The sequence below is a fragment of the Orcinus orca genome, chromosome 1 (assembly GCF_937001465.1).
Source record: "Orcinus orca chromosome 1, mOrcOrc1.1, whole genome shotgun sequence".
In the NCBI taxonomy this organism is placed as follows: domain Eukaryota; kingdom Metazoa; phylum Chordata; class Mammalia; order Artiodactyla; family Delphinidae; genus Orcinus; species Orcinus orca.
Genome location: NC_064559.1, coordinates 46,908,409 through 46,931,547, shown reverse-complemented (window position 1 = coordinate 46,931,547; position 23,139 = coordinate 46,908,409). Strand labels below are relative to the sequence as shown.

General features: G+C 37.8%; 1 protein-coding gene across 5 annotated transcripts in view; it reads right to left on the bottom strand.

Moving 5' to 3' along the window:
• EDEM3 (ER degradation enhancing alpha-mannosidase like protein 3) overlaps positions 1-23,139 on the bottom strand; it is a 97,937-nt gene that overhangs the window by 38,088 nt on the left and 36,710 nt on the right. For 3 of the 5 annotated variants that reach the window (XM_049700544.1, XM_033437969.2, XM_049700598.1), the window contains exons 9-18: positions 15,199-15,296; positions 13,454-13,579; positions 13,166-13,249; positions 12,005-12,088; positions 11,341-11,465; positions 7,131-7,296; positions 6,724-6,878; positions 5,288-5,444; positions 3,041-3,232; positions 1,566-1,731 (exon numbers count right to left, since the gene is read on the bottom strand). In XM_049700544.1, coding sequence (XP_049556501.1) covers positions 1,566-1,731; positions 3,041-3,232; positions 5,288-5,444; positions 6,724-6,878; positions 7,131-7,296; positions 11,341-11,465; positions 12,005-12,088; positions 13,166-13,249; positions 13,454-13,579; positions 15,199-15,296 — 1,353 coding nt within the window. The remainder of the gene's footprint in view (positions 1-1,565; positions 1,732-3,040; positions 3,233-5,287; positions 5,445-6,723; positions 6,879-7,130; positions 7,297-11,340; positions 11,466-12,004; positions 12,089-13,165; positions 13,250-13,453; positions 13,580-15,198; positions 15,297-23,139) is intronic. The other 2 variants (XM_049700572.1, XM_004275225.3) reach the window with 1 other exon arrangement.

Below are 23,139 nucleotides of genomic sequence, written 5' to 3'. Positions count from 1 at the left end.
ACTGTGCACAAGGAATAATTATGACTATACTGTTTTTTCCTCTGTAAGTTGAATGAAACACTATTGTTACTTTATGCCGGCTAAATAATAGGAGTACGACTGCTAAATACTGTTTTACTGGTGATGCCAGTTATGTCCAGCCCTAATCTTACATGCCAGTCTCCCTGGAGAACTTGCCCATCCCTTCACAGACGGCTTGCGTGGATAGGCCCTTCTAAGTGGAGAATACCATGTAGAACCCATCCCCTTAGCAGTAACTGACTAGACAAAGGATGGTTACCTGACCTTCAGTCTCTCTGCTGCTTGTCACTGTTACAACCACTCAACTCCACCACTGTAGCTTGAAAGTGGCTATAGATGACATGGAAACAAACTGACATGCTGTGTTGTAGAAAACTTTAATTTACAAAAACAGGCAGTGAGCTGAACTTGGCTTGCAGGCTGTAGTTTGCCAACCACTCATTTAAGTTATGAAGCAGAATTTCTCCTAATACTTACTTAGACTAATGAAATTCATGCATTCATTAAATTAACACTGGCGTGCCGATATGAGATAAGCAAATGGCATAGTAAACAATGTTTCACTGAAATAAATCCTACTGTTTTATTTTAAATCTCTTAATGTTTATTTACCCTGAGTTCAAAAAGGAAATCTATCCTAATTAGAAAGAACAAATTCAAAATGGAGTTCCCCTGGGAGACAATCTATACAGAAGAACTAACTTCACAAATACGATGTGACCTCAGGTTTTCCAGTTCTTTCTGAATGTAAACTCATATTTACTTAAAGCATAGAAAAATTTATATTTTCCCTGATAGTCATGCCCTGCTTGTCACGATATCAGTGATTTTTCTGTGGAAAATGAAAAGGCAAACACACTGGTTGAAATACATGCGTAAAATAATTTGAAGTTTGTAATTTCAGTGGAAAAAGACCCAAGGAGATAAAAACTTGCTAGCAACTAGTGCTTATACCCATGATATGTCAGTTATTTTAGGAAATTTTATATATACTATCTTCAAACCTTACAACCACCTAAAAGATATTTATTACCATTTTCACTGGAGCTAAAAAATACGCTATGGAATAAACAGATAAAGAAACTAAAGCTGGGCCAAGGTTACACCATGATTTTGTGGTAGAGCCAGGAACTACAACCCCACCTGTCTGACTCCACAGCTGGCACCTATGTGGAGTCATGGATACTTTCAGTGACTCCCCACTGGAGGTGGCAGGGTGTAATTCTTGCTCCTAGGGGGCTTTGGATCTCATGGGCCCATTTTTTTATCCGTGGTATTGGGTGTTTTTAGCACTCACTCCTACTGCACCTTCACACCGGACCCCAAGTACTTTTATTGGCATTAATATACAGAAACCCAAATCTAGACTTTCAAACAAGGTATGAGATATATACACATTCTTAAGAGAGTTATTGGATTACCTATCCATTATGCCAGCTAGTGAAGTAAAAATAATGCCAAACTCTGATAAAAGTTTGGAAAATGAAAGGAAAAATCCTAAAAATTATGTCTTAGTCAACACAATGACATGGAGGCTTACTTACCAATAACAATGCCACCAATGGCTCCAGCATTCTGGATGTTGCGTGCCTTTTCTGCAAACATGCACTGTCCTCTTTGTATCAAAGCAATCTTTCCCATCACTGCCTCAGGGTTAGTAAGCTCTGAACAACCATTGTACGGTTTACTGCTTGCAACAAATCCTCTTGTCTGGCAGAGATAAAAGTAACTTAAGTAAACTTTTATCTTCTCCAATCACTACCTAGTCATTAAAATTCAATATCTAGAGCTTTAAGTAGACCTCACTTCTTTTCTAATGATAACATATACAATATATATTTAGCATAAATTTTTGTTTTGAACATTTTGTATATTATAGTACCCAACCAATATTTCTACTGTGCTTTGCAGTTTATGAAGCATTTTTACGTAAATTACTAAACCAGATCTTTATAATGACTCTGAGTGAAGTAATACAGATGATATTTCCATTTTACATATGGGAAAACGGAGATTCAGTTTACATAATTTGCTCAAAGTCACTATGTTAGTAAGTGGTAAAGTTGGAACCTCAGGCTGACTCACTACGTACCCATACCTACACTTACAAGAAGCTGGGAACCATTTTTAAACCATCACTGGTAACAGGAAAAATTTTTGAAAAGAGGGGAAAAATGGATTTAATCTACATGAATCTGCAAGCAGTTCTTCTTCCTAGAAAAATTAAATCCACCAGAGAACTGATTTTAAAGATGTGAGTGTAAAGATGTTTTAAGATCCTTCTCTCTCTTAGAAGGTAAACTCCATGAGGGCATAAATCTTCACTGGTTTTTGTAAACTTGATACATAGCACATATCTAAAATACTACCTAGAATAAGAGTTATTGAATAAATGAATCAACTATAAACCTACATAGCTTTAAAATATACACTAGAAAAAGTTTAAATTGGGGGTAACAGAGTTCAAAGGCCACTGGCTTTAGATGATCAGAATACTTGGGTTCTGGTCTAGTGGCTAGCTTTGCTACCAGTTAGTCAGACAGTTGAACCTGTGAACTTCATTTCCTACAGTAAAACTAATAGGATAGACTAGCTTAATGGCCTTCTAAATTTGCTCAGTGGAACCTCAGTGTCTGATGCTCTCCACAGCCACTTGTCCGGAAGCACCTCTGCTTTAGCTGTTCCCTACATTAAGCCTCTGAGTTAGATTTTTGTTCAAAGAAAGGTTTCAGTAGTTAAAAAGTTTGAAAACCATTTTTAGATAAGTTAAAGGCATTGAATTAGAGAACAATATCTGAACATTTTAAGTAAAATTCTATAACCATACTGCATACATAAATTATGACTCAATATTTTCAAGATACACTTTTAATTTTAATCTACTTTAATCTGGGAGATTAAATATTTAGGTGTTTTAAATAAGTTAAAACTACTAAATTAGAAAAGAGACTAAGAAATTAGACAATACTTAAATAATATTTGAGTTCAATTTCAACAAGCATATTATAGGTGTACATACCTCTTTATGTTTAGACAGATCTAGCCCAAACTGAGCTGGACCAGCAGTTAACACTACCCGGCCAAAAAATGGGTGAGAAACAATTTGTACAGCTCGTGGAGGCAGCTGCTGCTCTTTTTGTTGTTGACTTGACAATTCAATCATCTCCTGCATAAACCTCAACCCATCTTCCGCGTCAATTGAACTAGCAGCCTAGGAAAGAAACAAATTAATTTTATCCTTTCTTTCTGGAAACTTTCTACTTTTTGATTTCTTAAATACTACTGCACTATAGTTTTCTACTCTAAAATTTATCCTATCAGTTTTGGTCTCTACCAAATGTTTATGGCCTTATTTGTTCTCAAAAATATTACTTCTGGAAATATTTTCTGAATATAACATCTGTAATTTTTATTAATGTCTCTTTCACTGTCCTATAAACCACTTTTGGTACAAATTGAGAAGTGTACTTCCACTAAATGCTCACTTTGCTTGTTCTCTCCTCTGGTTGCCCTTTTAAGAAATAAACCTCATAACTGACCCATATTCCCCACCTTCTTCGAAATTATGAACCAACAACCAGATTAAATTCAAAACATAAGTATCAGGCACCTATTACATCTCAGTACTTGACTAGGCACTAGGGACATAATCTTTTACTTTAAGAAGTTTGTATCTAGAGGAGAGAGACACGTAAAATTAGCTATGAAAAAATTTCTCGAGTGGGAAAGTGGACTAGTAACATAGACAAAGGAAGGACTGATTCTGTCAGTGTGTATCTGGGAAATATTTGGAATGATTCAAATTGAATCTTAATAGAGGAAAAGTTGAAGAGTGCCTGACTACAGGAGGAAAAGGATGAATTCCTAACACCTTATAGAAAAAGTCAATAGAACCTGACAAGGGATAGAGGATAGAGGAGAATGGAAAGGAGCTGGGAGAAAGAAATGCAAGCCCATTCTGAGATTTCTAGTTTTGGTGACTTAGAGAATGATGATAGGGTTGACTGAGATGGAGAACGAAAGGGCAGAGAGACAGACTGTAGTGGGAGCAGGGAGAGAGAACAGGTTTGGACAGATTGAGATTGAGATGCAGAAATGTATGACAGGTAGATTATAGCTGGGTTTAAAAAGTAAAGTAAAGTTGGGTTTAAGAAGTAAAGTAAAATCAGGATTACATACATGTATCACGTGTACAAAGATGACAGCAGAGCTTGTAGAAATAGATGACACTATTGAAGAAGAGTATAGTAAGAAAAACATACGATCCAGATTCTTTGGTAGTGCCTACACTGAGTCGTGCCGAGAAGAGCTGCAAAGGAATCTACAAAATATTGCACAGAGTATTTGGAAAGGTGTTGCTGGAATACCCTGGAAGCCAAGAAAGGGGTAGGTTTTAAAAAGAGGCCAGCCAATAGTTACATAAAAGTTCAATCAGAGGAGGACTAAGGGGCTACTGGCTGGCAATTATGTCACTGGTGACCCATGTGAAAGCAATGTCATCAGGGATGTCATTCCCACCGCTGGGGAGTGAGGATGAGTGAAACGTAAGGAAGCAGACAGAGTCTTGTTAGGGAAGGAGGGATGACGTGGCAAGAATAGGGATGAGACAGAAACCTGAGGGGAAGGCAAGGTGAGGAGAAGGCAAGGTGGTGGGAAGGCTGAATCCGAGATTATGGGGTATCCGAATATGGTTCTACGTTGAAATTATTTCTCAAACTGTAGTTTTCTCAGAATTAATGCAGTAATAAGGTGAATAATTTAAAGCCCTTGGGTTATGAAAGCTTTTAAAGCAAAAATCAATAAAAATTTCCCAAAGAGGTATGTTATGTTTCCTAGGCATAGATAAATAAATGCATATTTTGATTTCTATAATGAATAAAAGTATTTAAATTCAGCTCTTTGGAAACTAAAATAGTATAAAATAGAGATATAAATATTAAAATGAATTATTAGCTTTTAAGATTATGTTCTAAATAAAATAGTGGAAAGACAAGCGACTGAGAAACAGAAAACTTAGATCTGAGTCCTATATTTGACCATATTAACGTAAGCAAATTACTCAACCTACTTGTGACTTGATTGATTTATACTACAAAGGGGTTGAATCAGATGGCTTTCCAAAATACTTCCAAGTCCTAAAATTCTGATACTCTGACTTTAAACCACACACTGAAGGTTTTTAAAAAGCCAAATGTCATTATCTTATTAAAGCTACTGAGACCAAAGAGGACAGAGATGGTAGCTAATTAGTACAGCAATGTCTTACTTGGATTGCATGTTGAACCAACTGGACTCTCCCATCTTTGAGGTGAATCAAACTCACCCCCATCTTCTTCAAGATTTCTAAATGCTCAGGGTTAGTGGCCATGAAATCTCTGGCTCTCAGAGGGGGTTTAGCTCCACTCCTGAAACTCTCCTCTCTGCTAAAAGTAATTATAGGCAAGGCTTAAAAAAACCCACAAGTCAGAATTGGGAAAAAAAGCATAAGGCAAACAAATTGCTAGTTTTAAACTAGTGAAAAATGGAATAACTAGAAAGAGTTACTTACCTACATATAACTTAGGTTTTTAATAAGTGGTATAGCTTTCAAATATATTTTACAGTTACAAAAGCTTGTATATTATCTATAAGGCAGTATTAATCAACAGCATTACAATTATTTGAAGGTACACAATAGGTTGGCTTAGAGATTTATTACTATTTATTTCTCCCTCAAAAATCAGATGTTGGGGCTTCCCTGGTTGCGCAGTGGTTGGGAGTCTGCCTGCCTATGCAGGGGACCGGGTTCCTCCGGTCCAGGAGGATCCCACATGCCGCGGAGCGGCTGGGCCCGTGAGCCATGGCTGCTGAGCCTGCGCGTCCGGAGCCTGTGCTCCGCAGCGGGAGAGGCCACAACGGTGAGAGGCCCGCGTAACGCAAAAAAAACACAAGCCCCCCCCCAAAAAAACAGATGTTTCTCTCAATATTTTAAAAGCAAAACAATACTTATATCAGTGAACAATAACATTCACTTAAGAAAAATAATTTTTTAAAATTACAAAACCTAGTAATGGTTTTTCTAATGTAACTATTTGGAAGAAAATGCACTCATTAAGGCAAAAAGTTTTATTCAACAACCAAGAATAAGTACCTCGTCAAAAAAATCAAATCAAAACACTGTTATTTTTCCTATACAGAAACTACAGATGAAAGGAAAAATATTTTCTACATATATAAAACGTGGAAATATTTGATGAAACTGTTGTGTAAAAATGTGCTCTGGATCTAGAGGGGTGGGATAGGGAGGGTGGAAGGGAGATGCAAGAGGGAGGAGACATGGGGATATATGTATATGTATAGCTGATTCACTTTGTTATAAAGCAGAAACTAACACACCATTGTAAAGCAATTATCCTCCAATAAAGATGTTAAAAAAAAATGTGCTGTGGAAGTTACAAACTATCATACGCTGCCATTATTACTTGGTTCATTAAACAAAAGATACACAGAAAATTTCCATAATAATAAAAAGACATTACTGCAGAATAAACTTTGCTATCTAACTTTACTCACCAATTTTTAATTTTAATCAGTGATAAGTACATACTCAATATTTTTTAAATCTAAATGAATGTCTTCTTGGCTGTTATATGTTCCTTACATTCTCTGTCATTTACTAAGAATTAATTTTGATATTAACAAATATAAAATAAGACATCTTACACTCTGATGATGCCTCTAGGACAGCTCTTGTCCACCACATTTTTCAAGGGTTCACGAATGCTCTGAGCATACAGTGGGTCATTAGGGAAGAGAATCTGAGTGTTTGGACAAGTCCAATCAAAATTACTGTCATCCAGTTCTGTATATTCTGAAGTCTAAAAATATAAAAGAATGTTATGTAAATAATTATTTTACTTTATAGTTTGTTCAAAGGAAACATTAAGTGAAATGTAAGTATACACAGGATGTAATACAAGAAAACAAAATAAGAAAACATCAAGGGTACTTCTCCTACCACACTATATTTATAGAATTCTAGTCATGGATTACTTTTTCCTTGGAAAAACAAAACAAACACACAGGAGTAAAAAAGAGAGTAAGACATTTAGTTGAAAAACATAACCTACTGTGTTTTTTTTAGAGATTCTTTGATTTGTAGTAGAGAGCCAAAGAGGTAACAGATGAGCTTCTGTTGTAAAAATGTAATCTTCTATGTCAAAAATAACGTCTTCTTTATCCGCGAATAACAGGTAAAGATATTTAAACATTTCGGCCAAGAAGAAGGAATCCATTCTAAAATAAAAGGTTACAAATAAATCTAAGAACATAAAAATATCCAAATGTCAACTATCTGAAAGCCACAGAATCAAGGTCAATAAACCTGTCTACACCAGTACAGACATCCAAAGAACTATAGAATGTATCTATCCCCTGGTGGTAATAGCCTTGACTCCAAGCATATTCCAAGGAAATGAAAAAGACCAGAAGGGCTGCCTACCACATAGGTGCACTAAATCTTGTCAATACTGCAGACAAGGTTTTTCTATGGACCTTCTGAGGGAGTTTTCCATTTCTTCTACAGGGAACCAATAGCAGGGAGGTAACACAGATGATCTTTACTACTGAGGACCATATAAGAATCTTCAATTAATATTAATTGAACTGGATAAAGTAATACGATTTTGATGCAGCCATTTAAGTGATAATCAAGAAGGCTTAAAAGTAATCATTTACAAAAAGTTACATGAAAAAAGTACAACACAAAATCACATGGACTATGATGATAACTTTGTAAACATTTAAATACCTGCCCAGTGTGACTTTACAAATGATTTAATGTTGTAACGTTTTAATAAACACTTTAAAGGAAAGCTTTTATAAAAAGTATAGGTAAAGAGCACAGTCGTTAGATGGAGTTACAATAACAAGGAATTTAATTATATGTGCTACTTCCCAAAGCATCCTAGCTTTTAGCAGTTACTAGACAGGCTGCATAGTTTCGTAACTGGCCAAGCACAATTCCTGGCACACAGCTGGCACTTGATAAATGTTTGCGAATGCAAGTTTAAACAGCATTACTAAAGAATGAACTGGAGAGGCAGCTGGACATAGCGGTAAAGAGCTGGGGCTTTGGAAATAGAAAAGAACTTCTGATGACGAGCTATGTGACCAAGGGGGATATTATATAAGGACTGTGAGCTTCAGTTTATTCTGAAAGGACATAATAACAATACATGCCTAACAGTGGTGCAAAGACTAAATGACATACTATAATGTCAACTATTTAGCATAGCACCCGGCATGCGTATGAGCTCAAAAATAGCGCTATCATTATTTTTCCCAGACATAAATGATGTTTTATTTTGGAACAACAACTGTAATGTTTCAACACTTCTTTGAACATTTTGGATGTTAATCATTTTATAATGGATAAAATACTTCCCTGTCAATCCGCAATACACTTACGGTAATTTAACTTTTTCTGGAGGACTGATGGTTATTACCATAAGCAAATGTTAGCTTAAGAACTGTAAACTGATGTGCAAGATTTTGATTTTTGGCAAATTCCACAAGTGATTCTGAAACAGATGATTTGTAAATGTTTAGAAAAGACTAGAGACGTGGTAAGATCACTGCAGTATGAGTTGGGTAGAGCTAGCAAGTTTGGGTATCGTATCACATAATCTATTTTGTACTTTAAAACCATAAATATGTACACAAATGCAAACACACAGGCATGAAAAATGTCTGGAAGACTGTTTCTAAAACTGCCAACAGTGATTATCTTAGGATGGCCAGTGGGGAAAGTATCGTAGGGAAGATTTTCATATTTTTTTGCCATTTAAATTCTTTAACTGATCGTTTATTATAAGAAAAAGACAGATATTTCTTTTTTGAAAACTGTGTGTGGGGGGCCAGGGAATGGAGACACTGGTGAGCCAGACAACAGCACTGGTAGCTCCGTAGGGGAACAAGCAACCAAATGCAAAGAGCATTACATGGACAATTTTAAGGCATAATTATCTAAACCCCAGATCCCTGAAAACAGTAATTTAGCTAATACATAAGATGACTGAGATGAAATTTAAGCCTTCTTTTTGGTCTAGAAATGCATACACACACAAAAAAAAACCCCAACAAAATGAAATTTTGCTGGGATGAGTATTAAGTTCTAAGTTTGCACTTTTAAAAAATCAATCAGTTTCTTAAGAGCAGGGTAGAGAACACCCATTTGTCAGCAAGTCATTGTCAAGTATCTGAGGTCAACTGGCCATAAGTTCACTGTCTGTTAAACGTAAGAAAGCTGCTAAAGCACATCCAAGAACGTGGTCAGACAAGGATTAGGAGTCCTCAACCTTTTGTTGGGCCAACTGCATGGGAGAGACGCAACACTACCACGAGGAACAGTGAGCAGACCCAGTGGTGATCCTCAGGTGGAGAAAGGCTGTAAGCCCACCAGCCCCTCAGAAGATGACCCGTCTTGCGCCTGGACCCAGACGGCAACAGCGCTGCTGCACCAAGTGCACCTCGGGCATCGTTAACGCTGGACGTGATGCTTCAAGGGGCACTCTGCACACTAGACTGTGCAACCAGAGTGCGGCACGGGCCGTCAGAGATGCAGAAACAGCGCCGCGGGAGGGACACTCAGCAGGAGGAAGAGGAAGGAGGCTGAATTTAGAAACACGGAACTCTGAACAGAGCAAATCATGTCTTCCTCTGTAATTCCTCCACCTGCTACGTTTCCTTCTGCTCTAGCGCTCATCACGTGGCTGTGATTACTTCTTTACATACCTATCTTCTTCACTGACCATAAGTCACAGGCGGGCAGGGACTGATTCTAATTTATCTTTTCATCCTCTTACCCAAGTGCAGCGTCTGGCGCACAGCGGGCGATTAATTTACTGTTCCTTGAATGAGCTGCCAGTAGAGCATATAGTCAAAAGCCTATCTGCCTTGATTAGAATTAACCTTACTAACTGTGTGACCTCAGGCAAGCTCCCCAACTCCCTGTGCCTTGGTTTCTTCATCTATAAAATGAAGATAATAATAGAAATTATACTTCAGAGGGTGGCTGTAAAGGATCAAATGAATTAAACATAGAAAGTGCTTAATGAGAAGAGTGCCTGAAATGTAGGAAGCAGCCAGTAAATGTTACAGATAAATACAAAAGCTATCTGCTTTCATTTCTTGCTGTTTTCTGTGTGTCTGCTTCCAGAAACCTATCCATTTCTTATCAGCTGTGGTCGGGGAAGGAGGTCCCAAGCCTAATTAACTATTATCTAAATGCTCCAAGAGAAGGACTGAGGGTCAATTCTGTGAGTAGATAATGAGTGTTGTATTTCACCTGTCCCTAGTTCCTCTGCCGGAAACTCCTTTTACTACTTTCCTTTTTCTAGTTTTCTAGTCCTGATCCTTCAGGACACAGGACGCTCAAGTGACTGTCATATCCCAATCTGCATTTCACGTCCCTTTAGTATGTTTCATAGCACATATACAATGCTTTAAAGCCTGTTTATCTGCCTGCCCCCGTGATTCAATGATAGAAAAGACATGTCTTTTTATCTTTAATCTTCAAAACCTAGTATAACTCTGGCACATAAGACACCTCAGTAAATATTTGTGGAATGAACACTTGCTAACCAAATGAACAAACTTTAGTGTTCATTTAGAAATGTGTTGCTATGTTCTGGACAGTTAAAATAACAGAACCAAATGATCTCAGAATAACTGGAATGTTAGTGAATATCGTATTAACCAAAGGGTGCTTTTCATATCTTGAATATTCCATGTCGACTACATCTATCCAGTATCCAATGAAATAGAAACTGCCACTGGGCCTCCCCAGCTCTCCAAATCAGCAACACAATAAGAATATACACATTAACCACGACAACAGAATAAGAATATACACATTAACCACGATATTGCTTTTGAGGAATTCTTGACTGAACAGGAATCATAATCCAGATCATTAGTCATCATCTTGATAATTTCTAACATTTTACACAATATAAAAAACTATTAACGAAGAAGAAAACCCCAACTTTCCTAAAACTCCAAAGACCAAGGTTCTGAGGTTTAACAATCATTTATTCATCTATTTAAAAATCATTTGAGCACCAACTATATGCCAGGCACCATGGTAATAACACAGACTTTTCAAACAATTTAAAATAAGCCTATTCAAGAGAGTTTAAAAAATAAGCACAATGAACTAAGGTTTGCATCTTCAAATACCCTTTGTAAAAGCATTAAGCTGATCTGAAATCTGACTCATAATATTTTGTGTTGTTTCAGAGTTACCCTGAGGAAAGGGGAGGTTAGGAATTGTTTTACCTGTCCTCATGACTTCCAGTACGAACATCCTTCATGGCAGCAAATCCGCAAGGCACTCTAGCATATTTATTTAAATTTTCAATAAGTGTTTTCCCTACTTCAAGGTAGTAAGGATCTCCTGTAGCCTATTAAAAAGGAGAATATATGTATACATATACATAGCTTACATAGTACCATATAACCATTTATTTATCAAATATTTATTGAGTACCTACCAGGTGCCAGGCATTATATCAGGCACTAGAACACATGTTACATAGAACCTAGCTCTGAAAGTAAGTCATGGATCTGCTTTATGAATTTCTTAAATACACAGCTGGAAAGCTGCACAACTGTACATCTTAGGCTTTGGATGTAATTTCTAATGCCCAGAAAGGTTGCCTGATTAAAGAAAGGCAAGAGACATGCTTTAGAAAGCAGCTCTAGAATATAAAATTTCTCTTTAAAGAAATGCTTCGTAAGTATTTTGAAAAGGCATAAAACTTAGATGTCAGTTCTTGCATCTTTCAATAACTCTATGAACTGGGTGAATAAGAACCATGATATATCCAATCATTATAATATTAAACAAGAACTTTGAAAGCCGATACTATTACTATAAGATAGTGAGTTATCCAACAGAGAACAGGAGCTAAATAGCAAAAAGAGAGTTAAATTAGCTTACTTTATACAAGAAGTAGGTACTTTCTGCAAATTCTGGCCTTAAAGGATGTTGAGCCCAATGCACCCTGAAATCTGTGGTAAATGCCTAGACAAAACAACACATAAATAGGCATAAAAATGTGATTTAAAAAAGTATGTAGTTGTAGAATATATAGTATATAAATTAGATCACAAACAAGAAAAAAGTTAAAATATTGATAACAATTTTCATATATAAAATGAAAATTATCACTGCTTAAAATCACAATTCATTTTTGTGAAGGCTGTTATTTTTACCAATTAAATGGAATTCCTTTTTTAAATGATCACTTTGGCTTATTAGGAAGCTTAGGAAAAGCTATGACCTCATTAATGCCACTACACAGGTCCTCATTGTCTGCATAATAGTGTTCTCTTCTTTTTCTTATCTCCACTTTTTTCTCTTAATTATTAAGTCTCTCACTCTCCTATTTCTGTTTTAGCATATGCTTTTTTATGAGTCTCAAATCCTCTGTGGCTTGAAACAAACACTTTAGGAAGCCTTCTAAATTGGTGAGATGCTTAGATATCTCACAGAGGGTAGTCAATAAGTAGGGATAGAACAAGGCCATACACAAATTTGGAAATTTTTAATGGTACATTTCTGGAAAGCCAAAAGGTCTGCTATTAAAATCTTATGGTATCAAGCTAGCAAGAATACTTATTACTAACATATAAAAACCAGGGAGAATAATTCTTAAGCAGCGTGAAGAAGAGCTAACATTTCCAAATTTCCAGGGAGCATGTGTGATCAGCAAGAGTATGTTCAATGTATACTGTTTTCATAAAATAAGCTTTAGAAAATAAAAAGTACAAAAGTCTCCCTAGCTGGTGGATAAGTGTAAAAGTTAGAATGAGACACTATGCAATGGCATGGATTAGAAAAGGTTGAGAAATACCAATTTGGGATTTTTTTTAACATTAAATTAGTAAACTATCAGCATTATCCTAAACTAGACTTCTCTTAATACATGAGGAAAAGGAAAAACATATACAATACTGTGTAAACCAAAAATATATTAAATAAGCTATTTAACCAGGAAAAATGAAAAAGAACAAACCAACCTTGAAGATGGCATTTTCTACCTTTAAATTAGCAATCTATAGTATATGTAAACTAGAATTCCAAAGATGATTTGCTTACCTCTGGTAGAAAATTGTGTTTTTTAATCACCTGATACAACATTTCATGAGTTTCAATAGCGGGTCTAATATCCCCCTTTAAGACCTAGAAACCAACAATAACAACAAAATTATCCAGTAAAATATGAGTTGACTTTATCTATAATCATTATATAAACAGAAAAATGTAGATTAATACAATTTTGAAGTGTGACTCTGTTTTGGTAATTCAATTTTAGAGATCACAAATGCACTGAATTATAATCACTTTACTTTAATATTAAGAGAAATAAAAGAGGTTTTTTTTTACCTGCAAACCTGGAAAAAAGGCAAGCAAAGCATCCATCCAAGTCCGAGCATTCAGCATTGGCTTGTGGATATGCACATCAAGTAGAAGAGGTGGCTGGCTTATGTACCTCATTATGGCATCGTAGTGCTAAAAAAGGTCACAATATGTGTTCATGAAAGTAGATGAAAAAAGCTGTACTATTCTAAACACAGCATATCATTAAATATATGAAGAAATGAAACCCGAATTTACATATGAATAAATTTACTAAGTAACTGTTAATTAACTATGGAAATAGTTAAATTCCTTTAGATGGAAATCTTTGTAAAATATACTATATATACTCCCCTGTGTTCTTAAACTCTGATGCAGAGTACTAAAAACTATAGATAAAATGGGACCTTCTGAAGGGTATAGACCTGAACATCACTATCCTGCAGGATTGTGGCCCAAGGATGCTCTTACGTCCTCTTGAAATATAGTTACAGGCTTCTATATCACAGAATTAGATTCATTTTCTCCTTTGTCTAGGAAGTTTGCTCCCTAGGCAGCTAACATAACATTCTGGTGCTTGTCTACCTAACTAATGCATCCCATCACTGTTGCCACTCTTACGGTCCACTACCTCTGCCTTTTATGGTCTTAAAAACTCTTTTCCCCTTCTTTTATCTTCTCCTAGATATTTCTCAGCCTTGACAACAGGTTGAGCTGTCAGAGTCAATGACTGATAAAAAAAAAACCAATAAAAAAAAATCTGTCCTCATGCACCTCAAGAAAATCTTGTTATAATCTAATAAATGATATATTAAATGATATATGTAATAGTGTTTCTAAAAGTATTCAGCGATGACTTATTAGGACTTTTACCAGGTTTTTCCCCTAACTCATCTATTATTTATTAACTATTATTGAGTACCTGACAGATCTTAAAGCACTGTTCTAATCAGTTCATATGCATTAGCTCATTTAATCCTCCCAATAAATAGTACTAGCATTCCCATTTTGTGGATAAGGAATAGAGAAAAATATCTAAGTTACTTGCCCAAAGTCACAAAACCAGTGGCACAACCAGGATTTAAACCCACACAGGAGAACTCTCATACTTTTAACCACTATATTGTACTATCTCACAATAATGTGGGTGAACTCATGGGTGGGCAAAGAAATGGTAAATTATTTTGAAAAGAATGTACTGACACAGCTGATGAGTTTACTACAGTTAATTTCAATTTGCTTTAATTACAGACAAAGGCGATCCAATAGGGTTCAATAATCTCTCCCTTCTCCCCTAAAAACATGCCTGTGAGTCTGATCCACACTTAAGACTTAACAGACCTTCTTTTGAAATGAATACCCACTGGTTTGTTCAAGTCTCCAAAGCCCTGCACACTTGGTGTGGTCAAGGACTAGGCCAAACTTCCAAACTATTCCAAAAAGAATTAGAATCCAAAGGAGAAGGCTTTGGATTTCAATAAATTCCCTTCCTTGTGTAAAAGATTAGGTAAAACTCAAATCTACATATTACTCACTGGAAAATCTTGAAAACTTCTGATGATAGATGAAAATAAAACTACTTTGTAATCTAGTTTTTGCAACGTATGTAGTGTTTACCCTGTCCCTGTCCAACATCATCAGGGAATACTGACCAAAAAACTACTACACATTTAAAAATAATTTTTCAGAATGTCACTTAGATGATTGAGTTTCTATCAAAATCTGGCAAATTAAATTGGCTCTAAACTTAATACAAAATTGGAACAACTTACTGTATTAAATCTTTCCAGAAAGCTGTCATCCCCAAGCAAGACGTAAGCTTTCAACAGGTATTCATAATATGAATCAATCCCTGCTCCAACTCCACTATCTATGGAAAATACATATAAATGTGATTTTTTTATTAAACAAGTCTTAAAAATTCTTCATAGAATATAGTAAAGGTACCAGTACACTAAGAATGAAAAATTAGTCTAAACATGAAATTGTTGAAAGTAAAAGTTACACATTTACAGAAATATTAACCTTACTACATGAATAATAGTTCCTTTGTTGACAATAGTTTGTATGTTAAAAAAAAATCTTGCTTTGCAAAATTGGCTACAGAAGTCTTATTTTAAAGTCTTATTTAAAAGCAGAAGATACTAGTTTTAAGAATATTTTTAAAGCTTACTTTCTTAATGAGGAACTTCAAAGAGAAAGCACTAGCAGGTATTATTATGCAATTACTGGATCCTTAATCAGTTAGACATCAATCTTTACAGTTATAATATATATGAAAACAACACTGCTGCTGTTTGAAGGTGACAGTTCTAATTGCTGAAGCTAGCACAACTGCTGGCTTCTTCCTCTAAGATCATCATAGAGGACCAAAGAAAGAAAATAACAAGAAGAAAACTGTTAAGAACTTGGTGGGGGATGGAGGGGGAGGGCTTTGCTCTGGAGCAGAAGCAGCCAGGCATAGCTATGGAAGGATCAAACAGTAGAAAAACTGCTGGAGCTTTGCTCCTGCCTCTCTCCTACCACTGCCTTAAGATACAAAGTCTCCTCCCATGCCTGCTACAACTCAGATCTATGCTCCAGGTAGCCTCAGGAATAAAATCAGGGCACCACAGAAGTCCTGTGTGAGGAACTGAACTCAAAAAGAGGTGGGAACTAATTTTAGACATTCTCTTCCCCACCCTTTCCCCTCCAAACTCTTAAGGCTGGTGAATCACAATCTAAATTATAATTACAATTACAATCTTAGAAATCCCTATACTCAGGGCACACTCCAGGCCAATCAAATCAGAATCTCTAGGCGTCAAGGCATTGGTATTTTTAAAAACTTCTTAGAATTCATCCCTAAGATAACTGGGGCTGATAGGGATTGGAATTTGACCTCCCCACAAAGTAGGTGACAAGTGAACATGAACTTATAGGACAAAAACATTTAAGATGCATGACTTTTTGAAAAGAAGAAGAAAGTACTGGAGTAGGAGTTTATCAGAGGAAGAAAATATTAGAACAGGCAAACCAAGAATTTAAAATTAATCTAATGGGGGGACGAGGGGAAGATGGCTGAAGAGTAAGACGCGGAGATCACCTTCCTCCCCACAGATACACCAGAAATACATCTACACGCGGAACAACTCCTACAGAACACCTACTGAACGCTGGCAGAAGACCTCTAACCTCCCAAAAGGGAAGAAAGTCCCCACGTACCTGAGTAGGGCAAAAGAAAAAAGAATAAACAGAGACAAAAGGCCAGGGATGGGACCTGCACCAGTGGGAGGGAGCTGTGAAGGAGGAAAGGTTTCCACACACTAGGAAGCCCCTTCACCGGTGGAGACTGCGGGTGGCGAAGGGGGAAAGCTTCGGCGCCGCGGAGGAGAGCACGGTAACAGGGGTGCGGAGGGCAAAGCGGAGAGATTCCCGCACAGAGCATCGGTGCAGACCAGCACTCACCAGCCCGAGAGGCTTGTCTGCTCACCCGCCAGGGTGGGCGGGGCTGGGAGCTGAGGCTCTGGCTTCGGAGGAGCGCAGGGAGAGGACTGGGGGTGGCGGCGTGAACACAGCCTGCAGGGAGTTAGTGCGCCACGGCTAGACGGGAGGGAGTCCGGGGAAAAGTCTGGACCTGCCGAAGAGGCAAGAGACGTTTTCTTCCCTCTTTGTTTCCTGAGGAGAGGGGATTAAGAGCGCTGCTTAAAGGAGCTCCAGAGATGGGCGTGAGACGCGGCTAAAAGAGTGGACCCCAGAAACGGGCATGAGACGCTAAGGCTGCTGCTGCGGCCACCAAAAAGCCTGTGTGCGAGCACAGGTCACTATCCACACCCCGCTTCTGGGGAGCCTGTGCAGCCCGCCACTGCCAGGGTCCCGGGATCCAGGGACAACTTCCCCGGGAGAACGCACGGCGCGCCTCAGGAGGGTCCAACGTCACGCTGGCCTCTGCCGCCGCAGGCCCGCCCCACAGTCCGTACCCCTCCCTCCCCTCGGCCTGAGTGAGCCAGAGCCCCCGAAGCAGCTGCTCCTTTAACCCCGACCTGTCTGAGCGAGGAACAGACGCCCTCAGGCGACCTACACTCAGAGGTGGGGCCAAATCCAAAGCGGAGCCCCTGGGAGTTGTAAGAACAAAGAAGAGAAAGGGAAATCTCTCCCAGCAGCCTCAGAAGCAGCGGATTAAAGCTTCACAATCAACTTGATGTACCCTGCATCTGTGGAATACATGAATACACAACGAATCATACCAAATTGAGGAGGTGGATTTTGAGAGCAAGATTTATAATTTTTTTCCCCTTTTCCTCTTTTTGTCAGTGTGTATGTGTATGCTTCTGTGTGAGATTTTGTCTGTATAGCTTTGCTTCCACCATTTGTCACAGGGTTCTATCCGACCTTTTCTGTTGTTGTTTTTGGGGGTTTTCTTTTTTCTTTTAAAAATTTTTTTTCTTCTTAATAATTATTTTCTATTTTAATAACCTTATTTTATTTAATCTTACTTTATTTTGTTTTCTTTCTTTCTTTCCTTTCTGCCCTCCCTCCTTCCTCCCTCACTCCCTCCCTCCTTTTCTTTCTTTCCTTTCTTTCTCTCTCTCTCTCTCCCTCCCTCCCTCCCTCTCTCCCTCCCTCCCTCTCTCTTTCTTCTTTTTCTCCCTTTTATTCTGAGCCGTGTGGATGCAAGGCTCTTGGTGCTGCAGCCAGGAGTCAGTGCTGTGCCTCTGAGGTGGGAGAGCCAACTTCAGGACACTGGTCCACAACAGACCTCCCAGCTCCACATAATATCAAACGGTGAAAATCTCCCAGAGATCTCATTCTCAACACCAGCACCAGCTTCACTCAACGACCAGCAAGCTACAGTGCTGGACACCCTATGCCAAACAACTAGCAAGAGAGGAACACAACCCCACCCATTAGCAGAGGCTGCATAAAATCATAATAAGTCCACAGACACCCCAAAACACACCAACAGACGTGGACCTGCCCACCAGAAAGACAAGATGCAGCCTCATCCACCAGAACACAGGCACTAGTCCCCTCCACCAGGAAGCCTACACAACCCACTGAACCAACCTGAGCCACTGGGGACAGACACCAAAAACAATAGGAACTACGAACCTGCAGCCTGCAAGAAGGAGACCCCAAACACAGTAAGATAAGCAAAATGAGAAGACAGAAAAACACACAGCAGATAAAGGAGCAAGATAAAAACCCACCAGACCTAACAAATGAAGAGGAAATAGGCAGCCTACCTGAAAAAGAATTCAGAATAATGATAGTAAAGATGATCCAAAATCTTGGAAATAGAATAGACATAATGCAAGAAACATTTAACAAGGACCTAGAAGAACTAAAGATGAAACAAGCAACGATGAACAACACAATAAATGAAATTAAAAGTACTCTAGATGGGATCAATAGCAGAATAACTGAGGCAGGAGAACGGATAAGTGACCTGGAAGATAAAATAGTGGAAATAACTACTGCTGAGCAGAACAAAGAAAAACGAATGAAAAGAACTGAGGATAGTCTCACAGACCTCTGGGACAACATTAAACGCACCAACATTCGCATTTTAGGGGTTCCAGAAGAAGAAGAGAAAAAGAAAGGGACTGAGAAAATATTTGAAGAGATTATAGTTGAAAACTTCCCTAATATGGGAAAGGAAATAGTTAATTAAGTCCAGGAAGCACACAGAGTCCCATACAGGATAAATCCAAGGAGAAACATGCCAAGACACATATGAATCAAACTGTCAAAAATTAAAAACAAAGAAAGCATATTAAAAGCAGCAAGGGGGCTTCCCTGGTGGCGCAGTGGTTGAGAATCTGCCTGCTAATGCAGGGGACACGGGTTCAAGCCCTGGTCTGGGAAGATCCCACATGCCGCGGAGCAACTAGGCCCGTGAGCCACAACTACTGAGCCTGCACGTCTGGAGCCTGTGCTCCGCAATAAGAGAGGCCGCAATAGTGAGAGGCCCACGCACTGCGATGAAGAGTGGCCCCCCGCTTGCCACAACTGGAGAAAGCCCTCGCACAGAAAGGAAGACCCAACACAGCCCTAAATAAATAAATAAAGAATAAAAAAATAAAAGCAGCAAGGGAAAAACAACAAATAACACACAAGGGAATCCCCATAAGGTTAACAGCTGATCTTTCAGCAGAAACTCTGCAAGCCAGAAGGGACTGGCAGGACATATTTAAAGTGATGAAGGAGAAAAACCTGCAGCCAAGATTACTCTACCCAGCTAGGTTCTCATTCAGATTTGATGGAGAAATTAAAACCTTTACAGACAAGCAAAAGCTGAGAGAGTTCAGCAGCACCAAACCAGCATTACAACAAATGCTAAAGGAACCTCTCTAGGCAAGAAACACAAGAGATGGAAAAGACCTACAATAACGAACCCAAAACAATTAAGAAAATGGGAATAGGAACATACATATCGATAATTACGTCAAATGTAAATGGACTAAATGCTCCCACCTAAAGACACAGATTAGCTTAATGGATACAAAAACAAGACCCATATATATGCTGTCTACAAGAGACCCACTTCAGACCTAGAGACACATACAGACTGAAAGTAAGGGGATGGAAAAAGATATTCCATGCAAATGGAAACCAAAAGAAAGCTGGAGTAGCAATTCTCATATCAGACAAAATAGACTTTAAAAAAAAGATTATTAGAAGAGACAAAGAAGGACACTACATAATGATCAAGGGATCGATCTAAGAAGAAGATATAACAATTGTAAATATTTATGCACCCAACATAGGAGCACCTCAACACATAAGGCAAATACTAACAGCCATAAAAGTGGAAATCGACAGTAACACATTCATAGTAGGGGACTTTAACACCCCACTTTCACCAATGGACAGATCATCCAAAATGAAAATAAAAAAGGAAACACAAGCTTTAAATGATACATTAAACACGATGGACTTAATTGATATTTATAGGACACTCCATCAAAAAACAACAGAATACACATTTTTCTCAAGTGCTCATGGATAGATCATATCTTGGGTCACAAATCAAGCCTTGGTAAATTTAAGAAAATTGAAATTGTATCAAGTATCTTTTCCAACCACAACGCTATGAGACTAGATATCAATTACAGGAAAAGATCTGTAAAAAATACAAACACATGGAGGCTAAACAATACACTGCTTAATAACGAAGTGATCACTGAAGAAATCAAAGAGGAAATCAAAAAATACCTAGAAACAAATGACAATGGAGACACGACGACCCAAAACCTATGGGATGCAGCAAAAGCAGTTCTAAGAGGGAAGTTTATAGCAATACAATCCCACCTTAAGAAACAGGAAACATCTCGAATAAACAACCTAACCTTGCACCTAAAGCAATTAGAGAAAGAAGAACAAAAAACCCCTAAAGTTAGCCGAAGGAAAGAAATAATAAAAATCAGATCAGAAATAAATGAAAAAGAAATGAAGGAAACAATAGCAAAGATCAGTAAAGCTAAATGCTGGTTCTTTGAGAAGATAAACAAAACAGATAAACCATTAGCCAGACTCAGCAAGAAAAAAAGGGAGAAGACTCAAGTCAATAGAATTAGAAATGAAAAAGAAGTAACAACTGACACTGCAGAAATACAAAAGATCATGAGAGATTACTACAAGCAACTCTATGCCAATAAAATGGACAACCTGGAAGAAATAGACAAATTCTTAGAAATGCACAACCTTCCAAGACTGAATCAGGAATAAATAGAAAATATGAACACACCAATCACAAGCACTGAAAGTGAAACTGTGATTAAAAATCTTGCAACAAACGAAAGCCCAGGACCAGATGGCTTCACAGATGAATTCTATCAAACATTTAGAGAAGAGCTAACACCTATGCTTCTCAAACTCTTCCAAAACATAGCAGAGGGAGGAACACTCCCAAATTCATTCAACGAGGCCACCATCACCTTGATACCAAAACCAGAAAAGGATGTCACAAAGAAAGAAAACTACAGGCCAGTATCACTGATGAACATAGATGCAAAAATCCTCAACAAAATACTAGCAAACAGAATCCAACAGCACATTAAAAGGATCGTACACCATGATCAAGTACGGTTTAGTCCAGGAATGCAAGGATTCTTCAATATACGCAAATCAATCAATGTGATAAACCATATTAATAAATTGAAGAAGAAAAACCATATGATCATCTCAATAGATGCAGAGAAAGCTTTTGACAGAATTCAACACCCATTTATGATAAAAACCCTGCAGAAAGTAGGCATAGAGGGAACTTTCCTCAACATAATAAAGGCCATATATGACAAACCCACAGCCAACATCGTCCTCAATGGTGAAAAACTGAAAGCATTTCCAGTAAGATTAGGAACAAGACAAGGTTGCCCACTCTCACCACTCTTATTCAGTATAGTTTTGGAAGTTTTAGCCACAGCAATCAGAGAAGAAAAGGAAATAAAAAGAAGTAAAGCTGTCATTGTTTGCAGATGACATGATACTATACATAGAGAATCCTAAAGATGCTACCAGAAAACTACTAGAGCTAATCAATCAATTTGGTAAAGTTGCAGGATACAAAATTAATGCACAGAAATCTCTGGCATTCCTATACACTAATGATGAAAAATCTGAAAGTGAAATCAAGAAAACACTCCCATTTACCATTGCAACAAAAAGAATAAAATATCTAGGAATAAACCTACCTAAGGAGACAAAAGATCTGTATGCAGAAAATTATAAGACACTGACGAAAGAAATTAAAGATGATACAAATAGATGGAGAGATATACCATGTTCTTGGATTGGAAGAATCAACATTGTGAAAATGACTCTACTACCCAAAGCAATCTACAGAATCAATGCAATCCCTATCAAACTAACACTGGCATTTTTCACAGAACTAGAAAAAGAAAATTCACAATTTGTATGGAAACACAAAAGACCCCGAATAGCCAAAGCAATCCTAAGAACGAAAAACAGAGCTGGAGGAATCAGGCTCCCTGACTTCAGACTATACTACAAAGCTACAGTAATCAAGACAGTATGGTACTGGCACAAAAACAGAAAGATAGATCAATGGAACAGGATAGAAAGCCCAGAGATAAACCCATGCACATATGGTCACCTTATCTTTGATAAAGGAGGCAGGAACGTACAGTGGAGAAAGGACAGCCTCTTCAATAAGCGGTGCTGGGAAAACTGGACAGGTACATGTAAAAGTATGAGATTAGATCACTCCCTAACACCATACACAAAAATAAGCTCAAAATGGATTAAAGACCTAAATGTAAGGCCAGACACTATCAAACTCTTACAGGAAAACATAGGCAGAACACTCTATGACATACATCACAGCAAGATCCTTTTTGACCCACCACCTAGAGAAATGGGAATAAAAACACAAATAAACAAATGGGACCTAATGAAACTTCAAAGCTTTTGCACAGCAAAGGAAACCATAAACAAGACCAAAAGACAACCCTCAGAATGGGAGAAAATATTTGCAAATGAAGCAACTGACAAAGGATTAATCTCCAAAATTTATAAGCAGCTCAATAAGAAAAAAACAAACAACCCAATCCAAAAATGGGCAGAAGACCTAAATAGACATTTCTCCAAAGAAGGTATACAGACTGCCAAGAAATACATGAAAGAATGCTCAACATCGTTAATCATTAGGGAAATGCAAATCAAAACTACAATGAGATATCATCTCATACCAGTCAGAATGGCCATCATCA